The sequence below is a fragment of the Cynocephalus volans genome, chromosome 11 (assembly GCF_027409185.1).
Source record: "Cynocephalus volans isolate mCynVol1 chromosome 11, mCynVol1.pri, whole genome shotgun sequence".
Taxonomy (NCBI): Eukaryota; Metazoa; Chordata; class Mammalia; order Dermoptera; family Cynocephalidae; genus Cynocephalus; species Cynocephalus volans.
In genome coordinates, this window is record NC_084470.1 from 25,158,989 (window position 1) to 25,186,910 (window position 27,922).

General features: G+C 34.4%; 1 protein-coding gene across 6 annotated transcripts in view; it reads left to right on the plus strand.

The window, feature by feature from the left end:
* The window catches only part of TOPBP1 (DNA topoisomerase II binding protein 1), a 68,583-nt gene that overhangs the window by 20,596 nt on the left and 20,065 nt on the right, over window positions 1–27,922 (plus strand). For all 6 annotated transcript variants that reach the window (XM_063114796.1, XM_063114797.1, XM_063114799.1 and 3 more), the window contains 15 exons: window positions 106–317; window positions 1,610–1,896; window positions 9,220–9,393; window positions 9,483–9,592; window positions 13,829–13,952; window positions 14,679–14,825; window positions 15,212–15,314; window positions 16,621–16,813; window positions 18,435–18,655; window positions 19,213–19,379; window positions 19,618–19,729; window positions 23,115–23,278; window positions 24,211–24,348; window positions 25,654–25,743; window positions 25,915–26,076. In XM_063114796.1, the coding sequence (XP_062970866.1) occupies window positions 106–317; window positions 1,610–1,896; window positions 9,220–9,393; window positions 9,483–9,592; window positions 13,829–13,952; window positions 14,679–14,825; window positions 15,212–15,314; window positions 16,621–16,813; window positions 18,435–18,655; window positions 19,213–19,379; window positions 19,618–19,729; window positions 23,115–23,278; window positions 24,211–24,348; window positions 25,654–25,743; window positions 25,915–26,076 (2,404 nt within the window). The remainder of the gene's footprint in view (window positions 1–105; window positions 318–1,609; window positions 1,897–9,219; window positions 9,394–9,482; window positions 9,593–13,828; window positions 13,953–14,678; window positions 14,826–15,211; window positions 15,315–16,620; window positions 16,814–18,434; window positions 18,656–19,212; window positions 19,380–19,617; window positions 19,730–23,114; window positions 23,279–24,210; window positions 24,349–25,653; window positions 25,744–25,914; window positions 26,077–27,922) is intronic.

A 27,922-nucleotide genomic window follows, 5' to 3' on the forward strand; every position in this document is an offset into this window, starting at 1 on the left:
CTTATACTCACATGAACTGTAACTACACTATTGAATTAAAAACTTTGTTCTTTGTTGGCTGATTGTGTGTATGACCATTTGCTTTTCTCTAAATATACATTTCAGTGTTCAAGAATTCTTTGTTCGCAAATCCAATGCAAAGAAAGGCATGTTGGCCAGTACACATCTTGTATTGAAAGAACCAGGTGGTTCTAAATATGAAGCTTCAAAGAAATGGAATTTACCAGCAGTCACTATAGCTTGGCTATTGGAGACTGCTAGAATGGGAAAGAGAGCAGATGAAAGCCATTTTCTGATTGAAAACTCACCTAAAGAAGGTTAATACTTTTATTTGTATTTATGTATTTTTACGACTTGATAGTTTCTGGGATATGAATGTGCCAAAGCTTGTTTTTAGGAGAGGTCATTGATTTCTCCTTTTCACATTGGGTGCAGTGAGCCACTGTTGGACATTCATTATTGGGTGGCAAAATGAATGTGCATTCACAGCACAAACGTTTAATTTGTATCTGTGCTAGCAACTGTAGCACTTATCTGAAGGTTAGAAGATACAAAACTATAGGAACATTCTAGGCCCTCAGTGTTTGAGCTCTAAAGATGTGAGCTTAGATCCCATTTACTGTTGATTCCTTCTATGGGTCAGACTAACACACCAAGTAATTAATGTGCTCTCTCTTCCTCTCATTTTTTGGCTTTTGTGTGTCTCCTCCAGACCGCCTTACACTTGCCTGCTCTTCTTTCACTTCTCAGCTAGGGTATCACTTTCTCTGGAAAGCCTTCCTTTACTCACCAATATGGCTTTTGTCTTGCTATAACATTTTGTTTTGGCATAACACTCTCTATTATCCCTTTTATAGCTCTTATCCCAGTGTTGTGATGCTAGTTTACTTTTGTGTCTCCCTGCTAAATTATAAGCTCTGTAAAAGCAGGGACCATGCATGTTTTACGAATTCTGTATTTCCAATATCTAGCACTGGGCCTGGCATGGAGTAGCCATCTAGTAAGTGTTTTTGTTAAATGTTGAGAAAATGTAGACAGCAGGGGTGGGAGAATACAGTAGTCTCTCTTATAAGATGGTGGCATCCCTGAGCAAACTTCAGGGAGAAATCAGCAGCTAGGGAATACCTCTCAGAGCCTTTACTTATTTACCCAGACAGACTGGAAATTTTACTGCTGAAGCAGTGTGATGTTTAGGTCATATTAAAATTTCATTAAGGACTTTACAAAACCTTGACTGTAGTTAACTCTGAGTATATGTAGTTGAGGTTTTCTTTTTACTCTGCTAATGAGTAGGATGGTATTTATTGATATAATTTTTGGTAATTAGGTTTATTGAAACCATTTCAAGGTTTAACAGATGAAATAGGAAATCTGTTTTCTTTAACTGTGTGTTTCAGTTAATATGCTTGTCTAACTCAACATATATTTTAAGATATCATCTGTTTTGCCTCTTGGAAAGTAGGTATGTAACTTGTGGTTTAAAGTGTACCTGAGAATTAGCATGAAAACTCATAATAAGATATAAAAACATCACTTCTATTATGCCTCTTTAGAGAAAAAAAGTGGACATAGTGGCTCATATTTGTTTCTTTTCATTTTGAATCTCTAGAATTTAATTTGGAAACTGAAATAACAAATGGGGTGAATCTAAATCCAGATACTCCAGAGCATCCTGGCATACACCTGAAAACACATAGAAAAACAGCCGTTTCACCTTTAGATATGAACTGCTTTCAGAGTAAAGCTTTCCATGCTGTGATCTCACAACATGCCGGACAGGTTTCAGCCTCCCCAGCAGTAGGACAGCCACTTCAGAAGGAGCCCTCATTACACCTAGATACACCGTCAAAATTTCTGTCCAAGGATAAACTCTTCAAGCCTTCTTTTGATGTGAAGGTAAGGTTTATAAAGTTAAAGCAAATTCTGTATCACCTCTAAGGTTTGTAGTAGTAAATTTTCCAGAGGTGTTGGCAAGTAGATTTATATTATTGAGTCCCAATATGTATTGTGCCCCAGCATACACCCAGGATTGAGGTAACAGCCAAAAATATATATGGTATGAAATCAGGACACCTGGGTTCAAGATTTAGATCTCTCGTGATCTGACTATAGGCAGATCATGTGACATATCTGAGCATCAGTTTCTTCTTTCTTACAAAGAGGATAATGACGCTCAGAAAACTCACAGATCTATTGTAAGGATCAAATGAAATAGTATGATGAGATCATTTTATAAAGTATAAAATAATATAAACACTTTGCTACTTACTTGTTGATTCTAGGAGTGCACCCAGGGCTTGCTTTCTGGAAATGTCTATATTATCACCTTACTTTTCAATCATTTTCCTGAAACAGATGAGTCTGATTTTCTGAGCAGTGTAGTATGGCTCTCTTTCTGAAAAAATTCATTTGCAAATCAGGGGCTAATATTACCTTTTAAAGTGGTTTCCTAATTTATTTCCCAGAGATATCTTCTTCACTATTCCTTTAGTAGCTTCTGGCCTCTCAAGTGGCTATTCAAACCATTGTCTATGATTTCTTTTCCATGAACCTTTGCCAAATTATTATACCCATTCATCTGTTGATGTTTTGCTCATAGGATATTAAGAAGCAACATATTAAAAATTTTTACTATTAAAAATTTTGTTGTTTGGAGCAGATAAAGTTTTCAGATTGTTCATCTTCAGAAAGTAAATATTAATTGATAACTAGGACAATTTTCTGCAAGCTAATTTATGTCTTTATCTTTGATCAGATTCCAGTGACCCACATGAAAAAAAGTATGTTTTTAATATTATAAAACTCAAAATCCAGAGCTTTCACATGAAATCTTTTTTGAAGTAACATTTTGTATTGTGATTAACACTCTGCTCCTAATGCTTTAAGAAACAGGAAAGTCACTGTCTTGGGAACTGTGAGATCTGGGATCAGTCCTCTTCTTTGTCTCCTGCTGCCTTTTAAAGCAACTTCTGTGGGCTTCATCTGTAAAATCATGGCGTAAATTCAGATGATCTCTAAAGTCTCATAGCTCACAGACTCTTTGGGTAGTAAGTGAAATACTTTCAGTAGGCAAGAAAATAGAAATATTTACAGTCATGCAGATCATTCTTTTTTAGATGCCTTGCTATAAAAGTTTCAGTGAAAGGCTGGTAGTTCTGAAATAGTCTTAGTACAAAAAATACATTCCAAGGTTTCAGTGTTTATAGGAATAGTTTATTTAGCAGTTTTTCTTTTTCTTTTCTTTTTCATTTTTGGTAGTACATAAAGTAATGCTTCATCTTATAATCTAGTGGTTCTTCAAACTGATGTAATATGGTATATTAAATTCTTTACTCAAAACATAGAAGGGCTCATGGAATTAAAAAATGGCAATCTATTAGGCCTCCCCCAAAATTAAACCCACATCTTATTTAAGCTTCATTTTTAATTGACACACATCAGAAAAGTGCGATAAACATACTGCTAAATGAAATAGTGTTAACAGTTGGAAAGCCACCATACATGTTTAGATAGAGACCATTGCCAATAGCATAGAACCTTCCTCATGCTCCCTCCCCATTGCTGCTTCCTCCCTTTTCACTAAAGGTAACACTCCTGATTTCTAACACTATAGTTTTGTTATGCTTGTTTGAGTCTATTTTGTTGTTGTTCAACCTTCATTTAGATTTGTCCATGTTGCTGCATGTAACTGTAGTTCATTTATTTATTCCATTGTATGGGTACACACAATTTACATTTCTGGTCTACTGTTTATGGGCATTTAGGTGATTACTAAATGGTGATTATTATTAGTTTTTTGCTCTTACAAAATAATATTACTATGAACATTCTTTTGCATGTCTTTTGGAATATGTGCACTTGCATTACCATTTGGTATACACCTAGAAGTGAAATTGCTGAGTTACATTTAAACGTTAGTAGAGAATGACAAACTTGAGAGTTCACCAAAGTGATTTTACCAGTTCATACTCTTCCACCGATAGTATTTGAGGGTACTTCAAAGAGTTCATGGAAAGATTTGTATTATCTTTCAATTTTATTTTTCCAGACTTTTTGAAGTACCTCATATTGAGAGCACCCAGTGTTCTTTATTTTTGCTAACACTTGGTATTATGTTGTTTTATTTTTTAACTTTTTACTTGGAATAACTTGTAACTTAGAAAAATTGCAAAATAAAAATAGTACAAGGAATACCCATATACCCCTTACTCAGAAATGTAGTGTTTTTGCTGTTATTTTTCAGAAATTCTCTAATTGGTGTTGTGTTTCCCCTTTAACCCAAAGATTGTTTAATATTTGTTTCATTTTTAGTTTCTAATTTTATTGCATTGTGGTCAGAGTGTTTGTAATATTTTTACTTTACAGAACTTACCAATGTTTTCTTTGTGCCCTGGTATATGATTGATATTTGAGAATATTCCTTGAGATATTCTCTATCATGAGGGTATAACATTCAATATATAGCCAAAAGATCTAACTTACTGATTACATTGTTTAGATCTTTCATATCTTTTCCTATTTTTTGTGTATTTGATCTATCTCATACTAAATGGTATTTTCAAGCTTTTTATATTGGTGTGTTTCTATTTTTCCTGGAATCTCATGCAGCTTTTGTTTAAATAAGTAGTTGCTGTTTTAATTCATACATAGATATTCATAACTGACGTTAGTTGGAATGTGGAATGTGGCTTTTAACATAAAGTGTCCCTTCTCTTGTTTAATGTTTTTTGGCTTGAAGTCTACTTTGGTATCAGGATTTTTAATCCCTGCCCTCTTACTGTTCATTTGCCTCATAAATCTGTGCATTCCTTCATTTTTAGCCTTTTTGGATTGCTTGAGTTTTAAGTGTATCTCCTCCATACAGCCTAGAGTTGGGTTTTACTTTACAAGCCATTTTGACAATCTTTATTTCAGTTAGGTGAGTTCAGCCTATTCACATTTAATTTCACTTAGATTTGGTCTCAGCTCTGTCATGTATTATGTTGAAATTAATTTGTGAATGTTATGTATGTTTATATTACGTATTTTTACATGGTGTGCCCTCTTTGTTTTTTCTCTTTTGGTATTTAGAAAAGAATTGTGGGTTTTTTGGTTTTTTAAAAATTTTCATGGTTACCTTCATATTAATACTTTTTATACTGCTCTTAATCCCCCTTCCCTTATTTAACCTTTTATTATTTGTCAGTTTTAAATTATGTAGTCTCCCCCTTATCTACAGGGGATACGTTTTAAGACCTCTAGTGGATGCCTGAAACCATGAGCCCTATATATACCCTATATATATGTTTTTTCCTGTACATACATACCTATGATAAAGTTTAATTTGTAAATTAGGCACAATAAGAGATTAACAACAGTAACTAATAAAACAGTTATAACAATATACAACTTAAAACAATTATAACAGTATACAATTATAACACATAATTCACATAAAATTTATGTGAAAGTGATCTCCCTCTCTGTCTTTATTTCTGGAATTTTCCATTTACTATTTTTGGACGACAGTTGACCACAGGTAACTGAAACTATGGAAAGAGAAACTGTGCATAAGTGGAGACTACTGTATGTCTTTTGACTCCAATTTATTGCCTGTGTAGCAATCAGTGATCTTACTCTATTTCCACCTTTTCTCTCTTCTACTGCTTTTAGTTGCATTTTATATATTCTTCAACCCATGGACCTCACCTTCATTTTGGTCTTAACTCTACAGTTGAGTATATGAAATGCCTACTGTCTGTTGTGAAACTTTGTCATCTTTTGGGAGAAGAGAATTCATCCTCTAGTATATTCCTTAGGAAAGACACATGTTTACAGTGTTCCTTGAGTTCTGCACATACAAAACATTGTGGTGTTGATCCTTAAACAGAGTGTTAGGGATGTACTGTTTTTGGTTTGCAATTTTTTCCCTTGAGTTTCCTGAAAGTACCCCTCTACTGCTGCCTTGCTTTGTGTGTGTTTTTGAAAAATCTGATACCAGTCTAATTACCTTGTTGTTGTAAGTTATTTCATCTTTTTGCCTGGAGGCCATTTGGATTTTTTTTTTTTTTTTTTTTAAGATGACCAGTAAGGGGATCTTAACCCCTGACTTGGTGTTGTCAGCACCACACTCTCCCAAGTGAGCCAACCGGCCATCCCTATATAGGGATCTGAACCCGTGGCCTTGGTGTTATCAGCACCATACTCACCGAAGTGAACCACAGGCCACCCCTACCATGTGGATTTTTGTTTTATCTTTAAAGTCTAATAGTTTTACAAGGATATATCTAGATGTTAATAATTTTCATTCAATTTTCCCCAATACATGGTGGGTTTTTAAATGTTCAAAATTTGGCTCCTTCTCCATATTTTTGGTCTGAAATTAGAAGAACAGAGCTGCCAGTCAACTTGAGTTGAGTAGGACAGGTTGGGATTGGCACCTAAAGATCAAGAGTTCATATATTAGGCACATTAAGTTTGAGATGTTAGTTAAATATCCAAGTATTGTTGTCAAATAGGCATTTGCATATAATGCTTGAAGTTCAGCGAGTGGTCTGGCTAGAGGTAGAAATTTGGGAATCTGAGTTTCTAGGTATTATTAAAAGCCATATGAGAATAGATACCAAGAGAGTAGGAGAGGGCAAAGAATAAAAGAGTTCCAACGAACACCCTCACATTTAGAGGAGCAACCAGCAAAGGAGACTGAGAAGGAGCCAACAGTGAGGGAGAAAGAAAGCCTGGAGATTGTCTTAGAGACCAAATAAGAAAAGTATTTCAAAGAGGAAGGAGGGGTTAACTGTGTCTGATGCTGCTCAAAGATCAAGAACGTGAGAACAGAAAATTGGCCCCTGGATTTAGCACTATGGAGGTCAGTGATCATAACAGTAAGGGTTTTGGTGGCATGATGGAGGCAAAAGCTGGTGTGGATTCATAAGGAAATGTGAGAAGAATTGATGTCATTGAGTATAAGCAATGCTTTTAAGGAGTATCACTGTAAAGGGGAGCCAGGAAATGAGATTTTAGCTCTAGGACAAAGTAGGATCAAAAGAAGGTTGCTTTGTTTTTGAGACAGAAGAAATACCTGTTTGTATGCCAGTGTGACTGATCCAGTAGAGATCCAACTGGTGATGCCAGTGAGAGAATGGGGAATTGCTGGAGCCACATTCTTGAGTTGGTGAGAGGGGTTGGGATCTAGTGCTTAAGTGGAAGAAAGTACCAGGAGGGAAGCATTGTTCATGGCACAGGTGCTGAAGATGTCATATGGAGCTTCTGATTTCTTTTGTGTATGAGGAATCCTCTAAATTTTTTTTTTTTTTGTGGTTGGCCAGTACTATTAAGATTTAAAAAACCAAAACTTTAGCACACAGAAAGACTTTCCATGTTCTTGCAAAGTAGATTAAGCATTGTAAAGATCTGTAAAGGTAATGTAGATCCTATTAAAAATGCAAGCAGAAATAGTGTAAAAAATTTGAAAAGAATAATTGAGGGTAAGCACTAGCCCTACCAATTATTAAAACCTCTTATAAAGTTGAGGTAATTCAAGCAGCATTACTGTCAAACAAATTGTATTATTGTCATATGTATAATCAAATCAATGCACAAGATTACAACTCATAGATCAAGAAATTCAGATCAGACAGCTGGGTAGATAGGCATTCAAATCAGAGAACTAGGTAGCCATCTGATAATACAATTGGAATTAAAGCTCACACTTAACATCAGAATAAGTTTTAGATGGCCAGATATTTAAATACAAGAAATGAAGCCTTAAAAATTCCAAAACAAGGGCTGGCCAGTTAGCTCAGTTGGTTAGAGTGTGGTGCTGAAAACACCAAAGTCCAGGGTTCAATCCCTATACCAGCCAGCCCTCCCCTCCCCAATTTTTTTTAAAAATTCCGAAACAGGCCATGAGAGAGTTTTTTTAAAAATAATCTCTGTGTGGGGAAGGCCTTTCTAACTATAACTTATACCTCAAAATAAATCAAAGATTCATATGTATTTAGAGCTGGACCGTGGCTAACTTGGGAGAATGTGGTGCTGAAAACACCAAGGTCACGAGTTCGGATCCCTATATAGGGATAGCCGGTTGGCTCACTTGGGAGAGCATGGTGCTGACAACACCGGGTCAAGGGTTAAGATCCCCTTACCAGTCATCTTTTTAAAAAAAGAAAAAAGAAAAGATGCATATGTATTTGATGTCATTAAAAAATCCTCCATGGCAAAAATTTGACAAATGACAAATTGGGAACACGTGTGAATAATATATCATAGAAGATAGGTGCACATATAAATTCATACAAATGAATATGAAAATTTATTTATACAAGTGAATATAAAGAAACACTAACAACCCAATGGAAAAATGGGCAAAGGATAGGAACAGATAGTTGTCACAAAAAATTAGATACAAATATTATACACACATAAAGAGATTTAACCTCAGATTGGCAAAAAAGAAAAATTTGATTACCTACAGTCTTGTCGAGCATGTTTGGAAACATACTCTCACACTTTGCTCATGAGAATGTCCACATGAGTACATGTATTTTGCTTAAAATATTCCCTTTACTCTTGCATGTGCAAAATGATGTGTGCAGAAGGTTATTTATTGCATCGTTATACTAGCAAAAGATTGTTAACCTAAATATTCATCAGTTGGACACAGGTAAATAACATTCTGATATATACATGGAATATTACGCAGATGCAAAAGAAAATGAACAAACCATCAGTAAAGTAGCTTACTCTCAAGAGGGAACTGTGAGTGACTTGGGAACAGGAGCATATTTTGTACTTTTGAAGATTTTTCATAATTTATTTTCAGCTCATTCTGACTTTTTAACCTTCTTTATAATTCATGTATTTCTTATACTCATCCTTGCTTACTTGTTATCTTCGCAACTTTGACTCTAATATTCAGGTAAACATGGCAAGCACTGCTGAAAATGTAAGTTTGTTAATCTCTTTATACCAATTTACTGAACAGTATAGAATTTTTTTTCTTCATGAAATGTAGATATAAATTATAGTTCATTCTTTTTATTGTTGCTTGGAGGGAAACCAGAGGAGGATAAAGCTGTAATCCATTAATTTTGAGGGTTATCCCCTTTATTTTTCTTTCTCACTCCTTCCTTTTCCTCTTTCTCTACCTTATTTCCCCCTCTGGCTTTCTCTTCCCCCCTTTCTTCCTTTTTCTCTTCTTTTCTCCCTCTCTTTCCCTCTCCTCCTCCATATGTATAGGATGCACTTGCAGCCTTGGAAACTCCAGGAGGTGCCGGCCAACCGAGAAGGAAACTGAGTACACCACTCTCAGAAGTCATTGTCAGAAACTTGAAACTTGCTTTGGCAAATAGCTCCCGGAATGCTGCTGCTCTTTCTGCCAGCCCTCAACTGAAGGATGCCCAATCAGGGAAGGTAGAATTAGTTCTCTTATCAAAAGGAAGTTTTGATAAAACATTTTAAGCAATAATGGCTGATCTGTTTTTTAAATTTTCCATGGCCAGGAAGAAGCTCCAAAGCCACTTCAAAAGATGGTGGTATGTGTTAGTAAAAAACTCAGTAAGAAGCAGAGTGAACTAAATGGGATTGCAGCCTCTCTAGGAGCAGATTACAGGTAGTTGGCACATCTTTCTGTTTGGTGGTTATATGGCCTAGATTTATAAGGAAACCTAATGCTACTGTGAGCATCTGTAAGGAAACATTTATTTTGCCTTTTAGGGTGTCATATCATCAACAAAATCTCTCCAATTTATTTTTAATTTATCACATCCTTTGAAAATACTTTCTCACATATCAAGTCACTATTATAGGTGTATTTTTTCAGGTATATTTATCAAATATTTGAGAACCTATTTTGTGCTACTGACTATTCTAGAAACTTAGGATCCATGAATGATCCGTATAGTCTAAAAGAATCCTTCTTAGTTCATTTTCTGTTGCTTATAAAAGAATACCTGAAACTAGGTAATTTATAAGAAAACAAATTTTATTTCTTACAGTTTTGGAGGCTGGGAATTCCAAGGTCGAGGGGGCACATCTGGTAAGGGGCTTCTTCTTGGTGGGAACTCTCTACGTAGTCCTGTGGTGATGCAGGGAATCACGTGGTGAGGGCTGAGCAAGAGCGCATTTTCACCTGCTTTCTTCTTTTCCTTTATAAAGCCCCCAGTCTACTCCCTGACAACCCATTAAAACATCAGTCTATTAGTCCATGAAAGGATCAACCCATTATGGGAGGTTAGTCCTCACAATCCAGTCGCCTCCTAAAGGCCCCACCTTTCAAATACCATAGTCTGATTTCCCACCCTCTTAACACTGTTAAAGTGGGGATGAAGCTTCAATGAATTTTGGGGGTCATTCAAACTGTAGTACCCTGTCTTCAAGGAGTTTGTAGTCTAGTAATACATCTGGAAGTGAGATTAAGCTATCTTTACTTTAGTGATTTTCAGATTAGAGCCCTTCTGTGAGTAGTGCTAAGCACTCTAGCAATCCCCCTGAATTAAGATGGTGTTTTTTAGTTATGTTTTAATTCATATCATTTTAAAGACTTTGGAGACCTAGATAATCAGATCTGCCCTCCACTTGACAGCCTAAGCTGGAGACAGGTCCCTAGCACAATTGGCATCAGTATCAAAGATTGGGAGACTCTTGCCTGTTCCAACCAGTCCTGAGTTGACTATACTCTTCCACCATCTGCAGTACTATCTTTGTTGATCACATGTGTTCAGACATTCATAGATAGCATAATGGTTGGTTTTATAAATGACAAACAGTTTGAGGAATATGATTAGTTTCATTTTCCCCTTTGGTAAGTTTTATTTCAGTTACTTTTCTATTTGATAAAGAAATTAGGTCAGGAAAATAAAATTTATCTGTAATATTTATAAGAATCTTAGTGTTTGATGCATCTTTTGTGGAATAGTGAGGATTTCTTACTTACAACTACTTACAAATATTTGTATTACCTAGTATGTATATTATTATATAATTACCTATTATATTTATATTGCCTGTTGCCAGTTGCTGAGCATTATCTCATTTCATTCTCACAATAGCCCTGTGAGGGTATATATATATATATTTATTTGTTAGAATTGAATGCTTCCTTGGGTATTCTGTTTGTATGAGACTTCATGTAAGACTTAACGGGAATATATAGGATTTATATTTTTATAAGATTTATGTTGGGCCTCTTAATAAAAAGAATTTTTTTGCTGAAATTCCTAAATAGAATTTAACCGTCAGTTGCATTCATTTAAATTTGCATTAAATCTTTTCTGGAAATGGATTTTTCAAACTTGGTAATTGATAAAAGGGAAGAACTTTTTAATAAAATGCAGGGGTTTCAGTATTTATGTGTACATAGGGTAATTAGTTCTCAAGTGAAGTTGTCCCAGATGTTTCTTTCCATGATCTAGGACCTCACCATCCAGAAGAGATCATCTGATACTGTTTCCTGCCTTCAGATAGTTAAATATCTAGGCCAGATCTTCTCAACACATCAGATGCAGCATCCCCATTTTATTATAAATATTTGTGTAACATTCTCTCTACCAAAATGAAATTCACAAATGTAGCCTATTTACTTTTATAATTTTTTAAAATAAAAGTCAATATAGAGCTCTGTGATGCATAGAAGTAGAAGTTGCACAATAATAGAGGAATATATGTTCAGTATGTAAGTGCTTGAGCCTGTATACCAGAAGACAATGAAATACTAATATGTTTGCATACCTATGTAAAATTACCTCAAATGCAACAGCCACAAGGCTGAGACATGTAATGGAGACTCAGATACCATGAGTAGCATTTCTGTTGGTAATATGACTTCACCAAAAGCTATTCATGATTTTGCAAAGTTCCAAATTAAGCAAAGTACAGTTTTCCATCAATTTACATAGTAGTTGTATTTCTGGTATATTAGTATATATTAAAGCTGCAAAAAGTACTGTGTTTATATGTAAAACAGGTTCTAGACTCATCTAATTATAAACAACTTTTTTTACCTATGTGAATTTGTTGGGACATTAGAAAATCATGCAGGATATGTGATAACTATGTATGACTGTTCCCCAGAATAACTAGCATCCCTGGTCCTTACCCCGTACTTGCTAGTAGCCCCCTCCAGCGTACACATTATTGTAACAAAAATCATCCCCACAAATTTCCAAAATATCTTCTAAAGTAAAGTAATACTTTTGCTAAAGGTACTGATCTAGACCAAGGGTTGGAGGGCCAGTCATCTGTTTTTGTGAGTAAAGATTTATTGGAACACAGCAATGTCTGTTTATTTACATGTTGTCTGTGGCTGCTTTCACATACAAGGCAAGAGTTGAGTAGTTGTGAAAGAGAATGCTTGGCCTACAAAGCCTAAAATATTTACCATCTGACCTTTTAAGAAAAAATTTGCCAATCCCTGATCTAAATCATCTACAACCACTGACAGTCTATTCTTGAAGGACATCTAGGGAGTAAAACTTATAGTTTCCATATTGCAGTGGAGTTGAATAGTAAACCAGATTCAGGCAAAAATACTGCTCTATGTTTCTGAATTATCTTGATAATTTATTTGAACTTATTTAAGTAAATATAATTTACCTCAAAAGTGGAAATAGAGACAGTAGGAAGGACTGACAGCTGAATTAGGCAAGGTGTATTTTTAATGTTATTTTTATGGATACATGAATAGTAGGAAATAGAGATGTTTATAATGTAATTTAGGAGAAAATATTACTACTTAATTTTCTTAACTGGGCTTATATAAAAGGTTTAGAGATATTTCTTATTTAGGAAATGGAAAATGTTCTAAGTGTCCAAAAGGAGAAATTTTTATTTATTTTGGTGATTATATTTAGAAATATAATTTTTATTTCTTCTCTTTGATTTTTACTAGATCTTTTGAAAGATGACATGTTTTACATTTTTTAGATTATTTTCCCAAGTCAGGAGAATATTGAATGGGAAGAATCAGGAGATCATAGCATAATATAACAGAGTATGTGGGGCTGCTTGGTTAGCTCAGTTGGTTAGAGCATGGCCTTATAACACTGTGATTCAGTGTCCTCATACTGGCCAGCCGCAAAAAAAACCAAAAACAAATAAATTTACCAGAGTTGCTAGATATCCCTTTTCAAAAAAAGAGCATGGATTTTGAAACCTGGATCTACTACTTACTTACTGAATATCCTTGAACAGAGTACTTAATTATGTCCCCCAGTCTCTTATCTCTAAAATGGATATAATAATGCCAGAGTTTTAGGGTTCTTGTGAGAAATGGATGAAATGATGTCTAAGTACATAGCCTTTTGTGGGACATACAATGGATAGGGACTGCCAATAACTGGAGAACAGATTGGATGCTTTGCCATTTTGTTAATTTGAAAATACGTTTATTTTTACCATAAAGTGATACTAATTATAAAAGAGAAAATTAAAACAATGCATAAAAGTATAAAAAAGAACGTAATATTTTAAAGAGTATCCTTCTCTGCATTTATATACCTAGAGATATACTTGTATGTGAAAAATTTGTCAAAAAAGGTAGAGCTTGTCATTTTAATGTTTTTGCTTCAGATCTGAAAGTTTTGTGAATGTCAGAATATTCTGCTCACAGTGAATAATCATCTTAAGGTTTATGTGAATATTTCTCTTTCTCTCTTTTTTTTTTTTTTAAAGATGACCGGTAAGGGGATCTCAACCCTTGGCTTGGTGTTGTCAGCACCACGCTCAGCCAGTGAGCAAACCGGCCATCCCTATATAGGGTCCGAACCTGTGGCCTTGGTGTTATCAGCACCGCACGCTACCGAGTGAGCCACGGGCCGGCCTTTTCTCTTATTTTTTGTGTTTGTTTCAGGTGGAGTTTCGATGAAACAGTGACTCATTTCATCTATCAAGGGCGGCCAAATGACACTAATCGAGAGTATAAATCTGTAAAAGAAAGAGGAGTACATATTGTTTCAGAGTACTGGCTTTTAGATGTAAGCAGTCTTTTTTTTTCCCTCCGGTCTCTGTTAATTGAAAATGTATACAAACTGTATATCAGAGCACAGAGTCAGAGCTTCAGTTTACGTAAACAAGTTTGATGATCTTGGTTAATTATGTACATTTCATTTCTTTAGCATTAAAATAAGATCTTTGGGCCGAGCCCGTGGCGCACTCGAGAGTGCAGTGCTGGGAGCGCAGCAACGCTCCCGCCGCGGGTTCGGATCCTATATAGGAATGGCCGGTGCACTCACTGGCTGAGTGCCGGTCACGAAAAAGACAAAAAAAAAAAAGAAAAAAAAAGATCTTTATTCCTTAAACAAATCTTTAATGAGTATGCTTTCTTATTCCTTTCACTAGTTAAAAATGATACGAATGGAAATTTTATAATAATTTGAGGAGAATTAATTACCAATACAGTTTAGAACTATGTTGTCCCTCCCCCCACCTCCAGCCCCATGGAATGTAGCTGATAACTTTGGCAAAAACACAGAAATAGAATTTCATTTTATGCTTTAGTGGATATGACATTTAAAAAGTGAGGACAATCTGTCATTTGTATGATGGGAATTTTTTAGCATAAACTACTTTTTAAAATTTGATTTCCTGAACTTTTTCCATCTTTACAACATAATGTATTGGTTGTCCTTATTCTACTTAACATCTCTTATTCACTAAGATTTTTTTCAGTCTTCCTTTTAAAGTACACCATTGTATTGCAGTGTGCTCAAGAGTATAAACATCTTCCTGAATCTCTTTATCCACATACTTATAATCCCAAAATGAGCCTGGATATCAGTGCAGTGCAAGATGATAGACTATGTAATCGTCGACCACTGTCAGCTGGTTCTACAACAAAGGATGATGAGGTAGGTATTATGGATACCTTTCTCTATTCCTAAGCTGAATGTATAATTGTATACAGTCATGTGCTGCCTAACGTTTCAGTCAATGATGGACTACATATATGATGGTGGTCCCCATAAGATGATAATGGAACTGAAAAATTCCTATTGCCTAGTGATGTTGTTAGCCATTGTAATGATGTAGCACAATACGTTACTCACATAGGAGCAATAGGCTGTACCATATGACCTAGGTGTGTAGTAGGCTATGCTGTCTAGGTTTGTGTAAATACACCTAATGATGCATTTCTCAGAACATATCCATGTTGTTAAGCAATGCATGACTGTATTGCTGTGAAACCTTACACAATAGCTTGGTTTGAGAAATTGTAATTTTTCTCCTTCAATAGCCAGATCATTTGCCATTAGAAGAAAGTGATATAGACAATATCACCATCAGTAATAAAGAATCAGCACCATCAAATGAAAATAGAGGGAATGATTCTAAAGGAGGTAAAGTATTTTTGAAATTAAAAACTTTTTTTTACAAATATGTATCTTTTATATAGACTACTTCTTTTACATCAGATGGAAAAATAAAATTATTTTCTATGTTGCTAAATGCGAACAAAGCATATATTTGAGAATTGATTTGAGGTTCCATGCTGATCACTAAGTGATAATTTGCAAAGTTCTAAGTGATTTAAGTGTGAAATTTGTGAAATTTATGGAACTGGGTATTTTACAGTTAGTGTCTACAGCTCTAATTCCATTAAAGGTAGGTAGAGTTGGTGATTTTTTAAAAATTTGTTCTTTGGTTCGATTCTTTTCGCTAATTTTCAAGAAGGTCTATTATAATATATTTTAACATATTTACATGATTTTAAAAGTACAGAAGGAGGTATGAAGAGTTTCTCCCACCCATGTTGCCCAGCCTCCCAGTGTTATTAGTTTCTTATGTATTCTTCTAGAGCTGTTTTATGCATATACAATCATAAATGTCTTTTCCTTCCTTACCTTTTAAAAGATATAAATGGTGGACTACCATACCTACTGTATTATACCTTGACCTTTTTATAACGATTCAACTTGGGGAGTTTCATATCAGAAGATAAGGAGCTTCTTCAGTCTTTCTTTTTAAACTTTTTTTTGGCAACATATAGTATTCATTGTACGGATGGCCCTGCTTTATTTAGCCATCCCTTGTTGATGGGCATTTTAGTTATTTCTACTTTCTTGCTCTTAGAAATAGTGCTACACTGAATAACCTTATATATGTAGGTGTCCTCTTTTTAATAGATTAATATCTTCTACTTTTTTTACTCATGCTACCATTCTAGTACTTTTCCTATGACTTACCTATTTAGTTAGTCTCACTCTGTTTATTCAAAAAGTGTTTAATACGTACTCTAGTGTCTAGTCTATAAAAAAAACAAAGATAAACATGTTGTGGACTGTTTTCAAGAGCCGTTGGAGAAAATTAGACACACAGATTACCGTAATGCATCTCAGAGTATAATACATACCATGAAAGAGGGTCAGAAGCAGACAGGAAGCTCTTCAAAAGGAGTCATCAGGTCTTAATGAAATGTATTTGAAGGCTTCCTGATTATTTCACATATAGTCTTCATGTATGGGCTGCCTTTATGTTCTACAGTTTGTATAGCTTTAGTACATTGCTATAGCCTGTAGTAAGTATTCAGTAAATGTCAAGTGTATCAATTTGTGTTCAATCCGATCCAGACAAAATAGTTAACATGAGTAAGATATGATAAAAAAGAGAAACTTTCCTTTATTGGTGTATTTGTGTTTTTTCAAGCCCTGACACAGACCTTGGAGATGAGAGAGAACTTCCAAAAGCAGCTGCAGGAGATAATGTCTGCAACATCAATAGTGAAGCCCCAAGGGCTGAGGACTTCCCTTTCAAGAAGTGGATGTAACAGTGCCTCTTCAACCCCTGATAGCACTCGCTCTGCTCGCAGTGGACGAAGCAGAGTCCTAGAAGCACTGAGGTGTGTACCTGTCACTGATGGCAGAGAGACTAGATGCCTTGAAAGAAAGGTAGCTCCTTATTTAGGTACCTGCTAACTCAGTTCCATAAATGAGGCTTAATTAGTAAAGAAGAAGTTTAGAATATCAAGACCAGTGAAAGAGTTCTACTATTGGGCCTTATGTACCACAAACAATAAATATATTCCAGTATTACCTGTTGGTTTTGGCTCTCTGCTGGCCAGATTCTCCTTCTAGTTTTTCCTCTGCCCCTCTCTCACACCAAGCACTTCTACAATTCTTACTTGGAGGCAAGAAGCAGACACAGAGGTTTGTGCCATACCAAGTACCTGCTTCAGAGTGAGGCATGAGTAAATATTTTTATTGGCTCCCCGGAGAAAGAAATGATTTTAAGATTCAGTGTGCCTCATTTGAAAGAGATTCAGTGAGCAGTACTCTCTGTTCTTTAGTGTTAGTATAGAATAGTATTAGTATTAAACAGTAAGTACATATATATAAAATTTTAAACAATTATTTCTTATTGGAACTTTCTATTCTCTATAAATTTATCTTCTAGGAAAAGTCATTACAGTTCTTAGTGTAATGGGACTTAAGTTCTGTTGCATAACTTCATCTTTTCCTGATAGGAGAAAAATCTCTAATTGTATGATGAGCATCATGGGACTTATATTTTCAATTGACTGATTGAACTATGCATTTATCTTATGCTAATTATATATTTCATGAGGCCAATTCTTTATCCCAGTAATAAGTAAAGTTGCTTTTTGTTTAATATACTTCAGATCATGTTTTATCGTTATAGGGAAATTGAATCCTGTGCCAAGTCAGAGTAAATAAATATACCCTGAGAGTAAAAGCATATCTTTCCTGTTTTTGAGGCAAAGAAACTCTTTGGGGGTACCATCAGCTTTGGTAAATTACTTTTACTAAGAATAAATATATACAAGGGTACTCCAAAAAATTCGTGGAAAAATAGAATTTAAAAATAATATGAATCTTTCCACGAACTTTTTGAAGACCTAAAATAGTGGAATTCTGTTTACTCACAAGTGGAGATCACTATGATTACACCATAAAACACATTTTATTATAATTCACTATATGGCTGGTCTACCTTAGACTCGGGGAACTTTGGCTACCAAGGGCCAAAAGGACCTTCTTATAAAGCAGCCTTTATGGTAAGCTTCCTATGTAATTATAGTTCTTGTAATTTCACGTGATAAAAATATAGCTACTTTGACCAATTTTCTAAACATTACCATGTTTCCCTAACCTATATAATTAAGAGAAATCTCATTTTTAAATGCAGTAATTATTTAGAATTTTTAAAAAATTGATGCCCGTGTTGAACTTTCCCTTTTGAAATTTTAACTGTAAAGACATACAATCAAAGTATGTGTTTAATAGTCTAGCCTAAAACATTAAGTTTCTGGGAGAAATATTTTTAAATGAAAAAATTTCCCTGTGTTCATTTATTCAATAAATATTTCCAAGTGTCTACTATGTACTAAATGCTGGGCATATAAAGGTGAATAACAACTTTTACAGTCTAACTTATGGATTTTATGAGTTTGCATTTTGTTATGGTTATCTTTTTATTTAAAATTGTCTCTTGTTCCTTAGGCAGTCTCGTCAGACAGTACCTGATGTCAACACAGAGCCCTCCCAAAATGAACAGATCATTTGGGATGACCCTACTGCAAGAGAAGAGAGAGCAAGGCTGGCCAGCAATTTGCAGTGGCCTAGTTGTCCCACACAATACTCTGAGCTTCAGGTTGACCTTAAAAAATTGGAGGACTCTCCTTTCCAAGAGACTTTACGTGATTCAGAAATTGCCGAACAGGGTAATGAGAAAGAAATTAGTTTCCTTGTTTTTATTAAGTACATGTTGACCTTGTTACAATAAACAGATAACTGTATTGTGGGTCTCAGAATTGTACATGCAGATGAAAAACTTACTAGATATTTCTCATTTTGTTTTAAACTTAAGAATCAGAAAAACAATTTGTAAATTGAAAGAATATATTTTGGTCCTTAAATTTGGAAATTTAGAATTAGGCATTTTTCAGATACGATTTTCATCACTCTTCTTTCATTTTTTCAGTCCCTTTTGCATTTGTGCAGTTAATGCTTGTTTTTTCTCCCTATCATCTTACTTTCATTTAAGTTTTCTGAATTCCACCCAGCACATATGTATGTTTGCTCTTCGCATTTATGAGTCCTTTCTGAATTCCCCTACTTTTTTTCTTCCTTGAGCCTTAATCTAGAAATAAGACACTACTTTTGCATGTAAGAGTTGGTGTTTAATTTCATCTTAGCTGAAACAGGTGAGAATATTTTCTAGAATTTGTACTTAGTTGTATTTGAATAATATCACACTGCAGCATTCTATTGCCCTCAGCTGTCTGTGATCCTGGAAACGTATGTGTGTCTGAAGCCCCCAAACACCTGATCTCTGAAGAACTGGAAACTCCAGTAAAAGACAGCCACCTGATCCCTACGCCTCAAGCCCCCAGTATTGCCTTCCCCCTAGCCAACCCACCTGTGGCTCCACACCCTAGAGAAAAGGTTTGTTGGTCATTGGTATGGTGATATGGCTTTTGGATATGGCTATTATGTTGTATTAGAAATTTGTTGATATTAACGTCAAGGGTTCATCAGTGTTGAAAACTGCATTTCTTTACATTTTATTACTATTTGTATATTTGATAACTCAGAAGACTGAACTAAATGTCACTGTAAAAGAATGATACCTGATAGCTTTTTTAATGTTAATTTCTTTAAAAATAAAATTCTTCCATTCCAGATTATAACAACAGAGGAAACTCATGAAGAATCAAAAAAACAGTACATATTTCAGTTGTCATCTCTGAATCCTCAAGAACGTATTGATTATTGTCATCTGATTGAGAAACTAGGTACTATTATTTTACTTAAATAAGAAATATCCCATATAGTAAGTAATCTTATTTAGAAGTTAAATGTCATCAGTATTGATATCATTTGTAAGGTCTAGAAATTGAGAAAAAGAATATGGGTAACTTGTCTTACTTATGCACTGAGTTGGCATTACAGCTTTTATTTTATTTATTTATTTATTTATATTTATTTATTATTTTTTTTAAAAAGATGACCCATAAGGGAATCTTAACCCTTGACTTGGTGTTGTCAGCACCATACTCTCCCAAGAGAGCCATGGGCCGGCCCTACAGCTTTGATTTTATAAAGCTGTAATCTAAATCTAAAGTCAGTAGGTCATAGGATTTAAAGATGTAGAGATTAAGGATTTAAAGATTTAAACTGAAAGTTAAGGTTTAAGAATTCCTGTGCTGCTCTGAGCAAGGTTCATTGATGAAACCTTGGACAAAATCAATGATGAAATTATGGGCTTACAATGTAAATAAAACCACATTTTAATGAACGTGGAAGTATAATAATATTCAGAGAGGAGCTCCTCCTTATGTTACATTATTCTTATTCCACTAGTTGTTAGGCTCTCCTGACATCATTCTGGAGGCAGCTTACCAGAGTAACCTGGTGTGCTGTAGCAGTACTGTCTAAGAGAAGTAGAACATGAGTCACATAATTCATTTTAAATCTTCTAGAAGCCACGTTTTAAAACAGGTGAAATTAATTTTAAACATATACAGTCATCCCTCTCTACCCATGGGTTCTGCACTCATTGGATTCAACCAACCTTGAACCTAAAATATTCGGTGGGGGGGGAATATTTTGTGTCTCTAATGAACATGTACAGACTTTTATTTTCTTGTTTCCTAAACAGTTCAGTATAACAATTGTTTATATTGTATTAGGTATTACAAGTAAACTAGAGGTGATTTAAAGTATATGAGAGAATTGGACATATGCAAATACAGCACCATTTTATATTAGGCACTTGAGCACCTGCAGATTTTGGTATCTGCAGGAGGTCTTGAAACCAATCTTCCATGGATACAGAGGGACAACTGTATTTTATTTAACCTAGTATTGAAAATATTATCATGCAACATGTAATCAGTGTAAAATATCAGTGATATAATTTACACTTTTTTTGGTACTACGTCTTTGAAATCTGATATACGTTTTACACATACAGTACATCTCAATTTGGCCTAGCTGCACTTCAGGTGCTTCGGTAGCCATATGTATCTAGTGGCTATGGTACTGGACAAAGTGGCTCTATAGAGTTAGTAAAATTACAGTAAAAGAACTTAATCCAATAGCTTGACACGGAGAGAGAAAACATTAAGAAATAATGGTGGTTTTTTTTTTTTTTAAAAAAAAGATGACCGGTAAGGGGATCTCAACCCTTGGCTTGGTGTTGTCAGCACCACGCTCAGCCAGTGAGCAAACCGGCCATCCCTATATAGGATCCGAACCCGTGGCCTTGGTGTTATCAGCACCGCACTCTACCGAGTGAGCCACAGGCCGGCCTATAATGGTGGTTTTTAATAGTGGTTCTATGTCATCAAGAAAAGATGAAATGTTATTTAGTGCTGTCCTTTTAAGGATTTGGAGAACTGTGATACAGATTTTTTAAAAGATTTCTGAAATACAGTTGTACACTTGAGAAGTTATATTTCTTTTCTTGGAAATTTTATATTTCTTTTCTTGGATAAGTTAGATGGGGTTATAGTCAGAATTGCTAAGTTTTACCCAAAACTCACCAAAATGAAAGGCTTCAAGCATCCCCTATAGATATTTCCATCTCTGCAAACTGGGCAAGGTAGTAGCAATTAGCAAAGAATTTGTCTAGAGGAGAGCAGAAAATAGATGCAGATGAGTACAGACTGTGCTGGAATTGAGAATCTGATTCTAGAGGGTTTCTGATATCAGAATGTAGAGAGACATTGTAATAGATATTGTGTCCAAACCTTCATTGGACAAGGGGCATAAAGAATAATTATGATTTGTAACAATATATATGCTAGTAATATTGATTTGATCAACATATCTCAACGTTGAGCCCCCAAAATATGTATAATCAATTTTGATTCAATAAAAATAATAAATAAATAAATAAATAAATAAAAATGAAGCAACTGTGGCAAATTAATATACATTAATCAATTAGTCTACGTGTGGGTTACAGAATAAATTTGTTGTATAGCACTGGATAGTGATATTAGAATGGGATTTTTACCTTCTTGTTCTTTTGTCACTTTGTGATCCTGGGTAAGTTACTCTGTACCTGTTAACTCATGTGTAAAATGCAGATAATAGTCATCTACCTTCATAGATTGTGAGGATTAAATGAGTTAGTAATCTGGAGCACTGGTATAAAGTTAGTGCTGGCATAAAGTAAGTGTTGCTGTTATTATTATTAGAGTAGTAATTTGTAAATCATGACTAGAGTTTTAATGTTTTGTTAAAATCTTATCACATTCTTGATACAACTCTGCCTGACCATAGTCCAGTTAATCTATAAGCTACAAATCAAAAGCTATGCTTTACATAAGCTTATATTTACTTATGCCTCCTTTCCTCAAAGTCAGGCTTCATATGTGTATGTCTGAGGAGAGGTTTTAGTTACTACTTTTTCCCACTTGCTGCTTCATCTCTTATTTACCTAGTGTGTGTGTTTTCCTCCCAAGCTTCTGCGTTGGTCTGCTGAGCTTATCTCCACTCACAAAAAATTTCCTTCTGCTTTAAGTCTGCAGATACCCCCTTTTTACTTTATTTCCTTGATTACCCATACTTAGTGCTTGAAAATTGCTGAGGTAGTTCAGAGAGACTTAAGAAACATAACCAACTTCAATATGTGGACCTTGTTTATATTCTTTCTTTTTGTATCCTAATTATGACAAACCAAGTTCAGACAAATAGGAAATTTTGAACAATGGTTTAGTACGGAGATAGCAAAGAATCTTTATTAATTATGTTAGATCTGATAATGGCATTGTGGCTGTATTAGTAAATTTCCCCATATTTTAGAGATGCATACTTAAATACATAGGGGTTAAGTGACATGATGTCTGGAATTTGCTTTAAAATAGTTAAGCAAAAAAATGGGAGTAGACTGAAGTAAGGATGTTAAAATTTTAATAATTTTGGACTAGGTAGCCAGTGTATATGGGTTCATGTTACTATTTTATGCACTTTTGTTTTAAATTTTCATAATAAATATTAACAGTATTTTACAAAAATGTAAACCAATTATCATTCAGGGTTTTTTTTTTTTTGGTTTAGATAATTTGGTGCATTTTGTTTATAAATAATTCTTTGCATAGTAGAGATTACATTTTTTCCTAGAAAGAAGTTAAGAATCAATAAAGTATAACCAATTTTTCTCTATTTAAGGTGGATTAGTGATAGAGAAGCAGTGCTTTGATCCCAACTGTACACACATTGTTGTGGGACAACCACTTCGAAATGAGAAATATTTAGCCTCAGTGGCAGCTGGGAAGTGGGTGCTTCATCGCTCCTACCTTGAAGCATGCAGGACTGCTGGACACTTTGTGCAGGTGTGTATCCACGTTCAAAAGAAGGATTATTTTTCTTTAAATGTCTTAGATTCCAGCACATACACTGACCGTTCATGTAATGGAAATAACAAATATGACCAGTTAGATTGTATCAACTTCATAAGGTTCTCAATAACAAAGGAAAAAAAAAAAAATACAGATCACACAGCCAGATTGTTTTATTCACTTTTTAAATTATTTAATTTGAATGTTAGTATTTCTTAATTGAAATTACATTCTCTTAACATTAAAAAGTTTCAAGATTATCTTATTAGCAGCTTTTATCTTTACTACTAGCCCATTAAATATTAAACTAATTATTTGGAGTATTTTGGTTCTTACCTGACTATCACAGTAGTATCTACCATCTAGTTTTTGAAGTTTTCAATCGGGGTCCCTTAGGGGATCTCTTTCATAGACAAATAATCAAGCTGTCAGTACATACCTTCTCTGAGAATGTGTCCTTCTGTGCCATTATCAGATCTAATATAATTAATAAAAATTCTTTGCTATCTCAGTACTAAATCCTTGTTCAAAATTTCCTGTTCATCTGAACTTGGTTTGTTATAATTTGGATACAAAAGATAGAGAACACTGTGCTAGTCTTATAGCAAGTGAAGCCAAGTACAGTAATCTAAATACTAACAATTGCCAAGATGTAGTTAACATTCTGTTTCTTAGAAATGTATGCGATATTTTTCTAATCTCTAATAAAAAGCCAGGTATACTTGACTTTTATATGAAGTCAAATTAATCTACATTTCCTCCATGCTCATAAAATGCTTATTCAAGTACTCTTTGTATTTATAACAGTTGAATGTATAGCTTTAACTCTTATTAGACTGTGGGCTTCTTGAGGACAGAAACTTGTATGCAGCACAGTGGCTCCCCGTATTGTAGGAACTCAAAAGTTCGTTGAATTAATTCTCTAGGAAGAAGACTATGAATGGGGAAGTAGTTCCATACTTGATGTTTTGACTGGAATCAGTATACAGCAACGAAGACTAGCACTTGCAGCAATGAGATGGAGGAAAAAAATCCAGCAAAGACAAGAGTCAGGCATTATTGAGGTATTAACATATGAGTATATAATTATATGGGTAATATAAATGGCATTCAATATTGTATCTATTCCAGATTTTTTTTTTTAAGAGAATGTGCTTGGCCAAATAAACATTTTACTTGTCTTTTATCCCTTGATTGATATACTTGGTTTGGGTATTCTAAATTGAGTTTAATGTTAATTCCTAGGTCTTCTAATGATGTTTGATAGTAAGATATGTATAATGTTGATGGCTTTTTAAAAAATAATTTATGTATATAAAATGTGACCCATACTGTATTTCTTTCCAAAGAATCTTTTCAGCATCTAGCTGAATCTAGTTTCAGGGGTTCTTAACCTGGATCCACAGACTTTCCCAAAGGAGTTTGTAGATCAAATTCAGGAAGTTTAAATACTTCGGATGGAGGAAAAAATACATCCTTATTTTTACTAACCTCTAATTGTAAGTTAGCATTTTCTTTAATTATAAGTCTAGGCAACAAATCACAAGTCTCTCAACAGTTACCTGTGACTTTGTACCAACAGAAATCAGATATTTTTGTTTTGCATTATAATTGTAAGTATCTTGAAATACAGTTTATGTTTATTACTACTTTAAGATTATGGTAGTTCTTGGACCCTCCACTAGGTTATGTGATTTAGTACATTAATATAAAGCACATCTATTATTATATCACAAATTTGTTAATGTTTTGATAACCTTCAACAAATAGTTTTCTTTGTAATCCTTTGTATTTTATTTTTAACATTTAAAAAAAACCCATTAACCATATGTTATGGGAATTACATCTCAATAAAGCTGTTATTTAATCTTTCATGTTGTATTCCAGGTTCTCTAATATCTCCAATACTTTGCTAGCCTTGAATCCCTTTCTTTCAGAGTAATTTCACTGGCTTTTGTTAATTATTTCCTACTTAAATATTTTATACTTCTAATTTGCAAACATTCTCATGAGAAATGCAACGAAGGCTTATCTAATCTAAGAAGTTGTGTTTTAAGCTGTCATTGATTAATTGTAAGAAAAAAATACTGGAAAAGACTAAACGTAAACCAAGCTATTTTGTTTTATTGTTACCTAATCATTAAGTCATTTTCTTTCATTCCTCAAGTATTTATTACTTACTGTGTACCAGATACCATATCTGTGTTTCAGAGTATTCTGACCAGAGACAATTATACTGTGGCAAAAGTAATGGTTATAAGATTTTTGTTGATGTAAAACTGAGTCTACAGATAAAATTATGCATTATCTGTATTGTTTTGTCATTTATTTGCCAAGTGTTTTCAACACTGATTATTTTTTATTTGTAGGGGGCATTTAGCGGGTGGAAGGTTATTTTACATGTTGATCAGTCCCGAGAAGCAGGGTTCAAACGCCTTCTTCAGTCAGGAGGAGCAAAGGTTTGTATTGAATAAATTTACTGAATTTTTACATGAATTATCATCTAACCAAGCTTGCTGTGATCAGTTTTTCATTTTTTCTACTTTTTGAGTTGGAAATCCTTAAGTACATGTTATACAGTTGAACTTCTTTGGGACACTGGTAGGTTGATTCTTCTTGTTTTTTATTAGGTGCTACCTGGTCATTCTGTACCTTTATTTAAAGAGGCCACTCATCTCTTTTCTGACTTTAATAAACTGAAACCAGATGACTCAGGATTTAACGTAGCAGAAGCTGCTGCCCAGAATGTGTACTGCCTGAAAACGGAATACATTGCTGATTATCTTATGCAGGTTTGTGAGATTCTGTCCTTGACCTCTTTATTATCAGATAGGTGCTTATATGTGCAGATAAGTAATTACACATCAAAACCCTCAGCTTGTTATCAATAGAATGTTAGTGTCCTTGTTATTCTCCTCTATTCAACCCCTGAAAGTTTCATTCTATTTTTTATAATAATGAAGACATATGTAAACATTTAGCTTGGAGGTTAAATATTAGGATGTAAAAATCTAGGTGCCTCTAAAAGCTTTAGAAGTGCCATTTAAAATGTTAGTATATAAAGAAAGCAGAAATTGATTCCAGGAGTGCAAGGACAAACATTTTTGCAAGTTTCTGTATTTAGTTTTCTTGACCTTTTGCATTGATATATAAGAAATTCCTGTATTGGACACTGTGGTAAATTAAGCAGTTGCTATAAGGGCTTACTACACTCATGTTCAGAATTGGCCTATGTTGTGTGATATGGATGGGCAAAGATAAATCTTCGTGATACCAGAGGGCCTAAAAGGGCATCAGGAGTCAGCAGGGCATGACACATAATCATAAATATCTTACTATGGAGGATTTCAAAGGAAATGGTATAGAAATATGGGGAAAGCCTAAACTCAGCCTGCCTCGTGATTTTGTTGCTTGTGTTTGGGGATTGCTCTGTATTTAATAGAAAGAATGCCTAAAACAAATGTGAAGCCTTTGTCATAAAGCAGTGGGCATACTGATTAGGAGTTTGTAACTCAGTAATAACTTTCCTTAAGCACCTAAGTAACGTGTAACAAAGGTTAGTTTATTGAGACATATGAGGTTTTAAGTTTACCCGTTGAGGGGATATAGAGAATCCTACCTACCATATCCTATCCTGTCCAGGAATTCCTTGTCATTCTAGACAGAACCAATATTTATTGATCACCCATACTGTGCTAGGCTAAGTATTTGTATTCTGCATTCTGGTTTCATTTTTATATCAGCCCTCAATGAACATTAATGGTTAAACCAATGTGTTTTCAAGTTAACATTGCAGAAAAAAACTGGAATGCATGCTATAGAAGACATATTTGAGAAACAAAAATATAATATAGTAGAAAAGAATGAAGAGATGCAAAGATAAAAGAGGTGGAAGAACTCTTGAACGTTAGTTCCATGTATAACAATATCTACTGTTCATTGAGCACCCATTTGCCAAGCATTATACATGGATTATTTTATATAATCTTCCAATGACCCTTTGAAGTATATTATTATTATTATTATTCCCATTTTTACAGATGAGGAAAATTGGGCTTGTAGAAATTTAAGTTTGCCCAAGATCACTCACCTAAGGCATAGACATTTTCATCCCAGATCCCATGCTTTTAATCATGATTTTACACTGATTTTTTTCTTTCACCATTTTAAGACCTAGCAAATTATCTGGCATATGAATTAAGTATTCAATAAATACTTGTCAAGTCAAGAAAGTCTGGTGATCCAGTCTAACAGTACAGATGTTTCAGAGAACAAATGAGAATTGTTGAAACAAAATAATCAGATATAAGATTGAAAAAAGCTTTTCTGATCTAGCTGATCAGCATTTACATAAAGATTAAAAGGGTTCACTGCATTCCAGTCAAACTTAGAGAAGAGTGAAGAGATTCCCATACCATATTTTACCCAAACACTTTTAGATTACAAGGATGAAGAAAACAAATGTCCTACAAGAATCCCATGCACATCTAACCCAGAAAAAGAATGTACAACAAAAAACACCAAACTTGTCTCTTTCCTGCAGTTCTAAAATACCAAGACTGGGCAGTAGCACCTACATAATTGAGGGGAAAGTTTGTCACCTATGAATTTCATATTTAGTCAAACTTTCTTTCATAT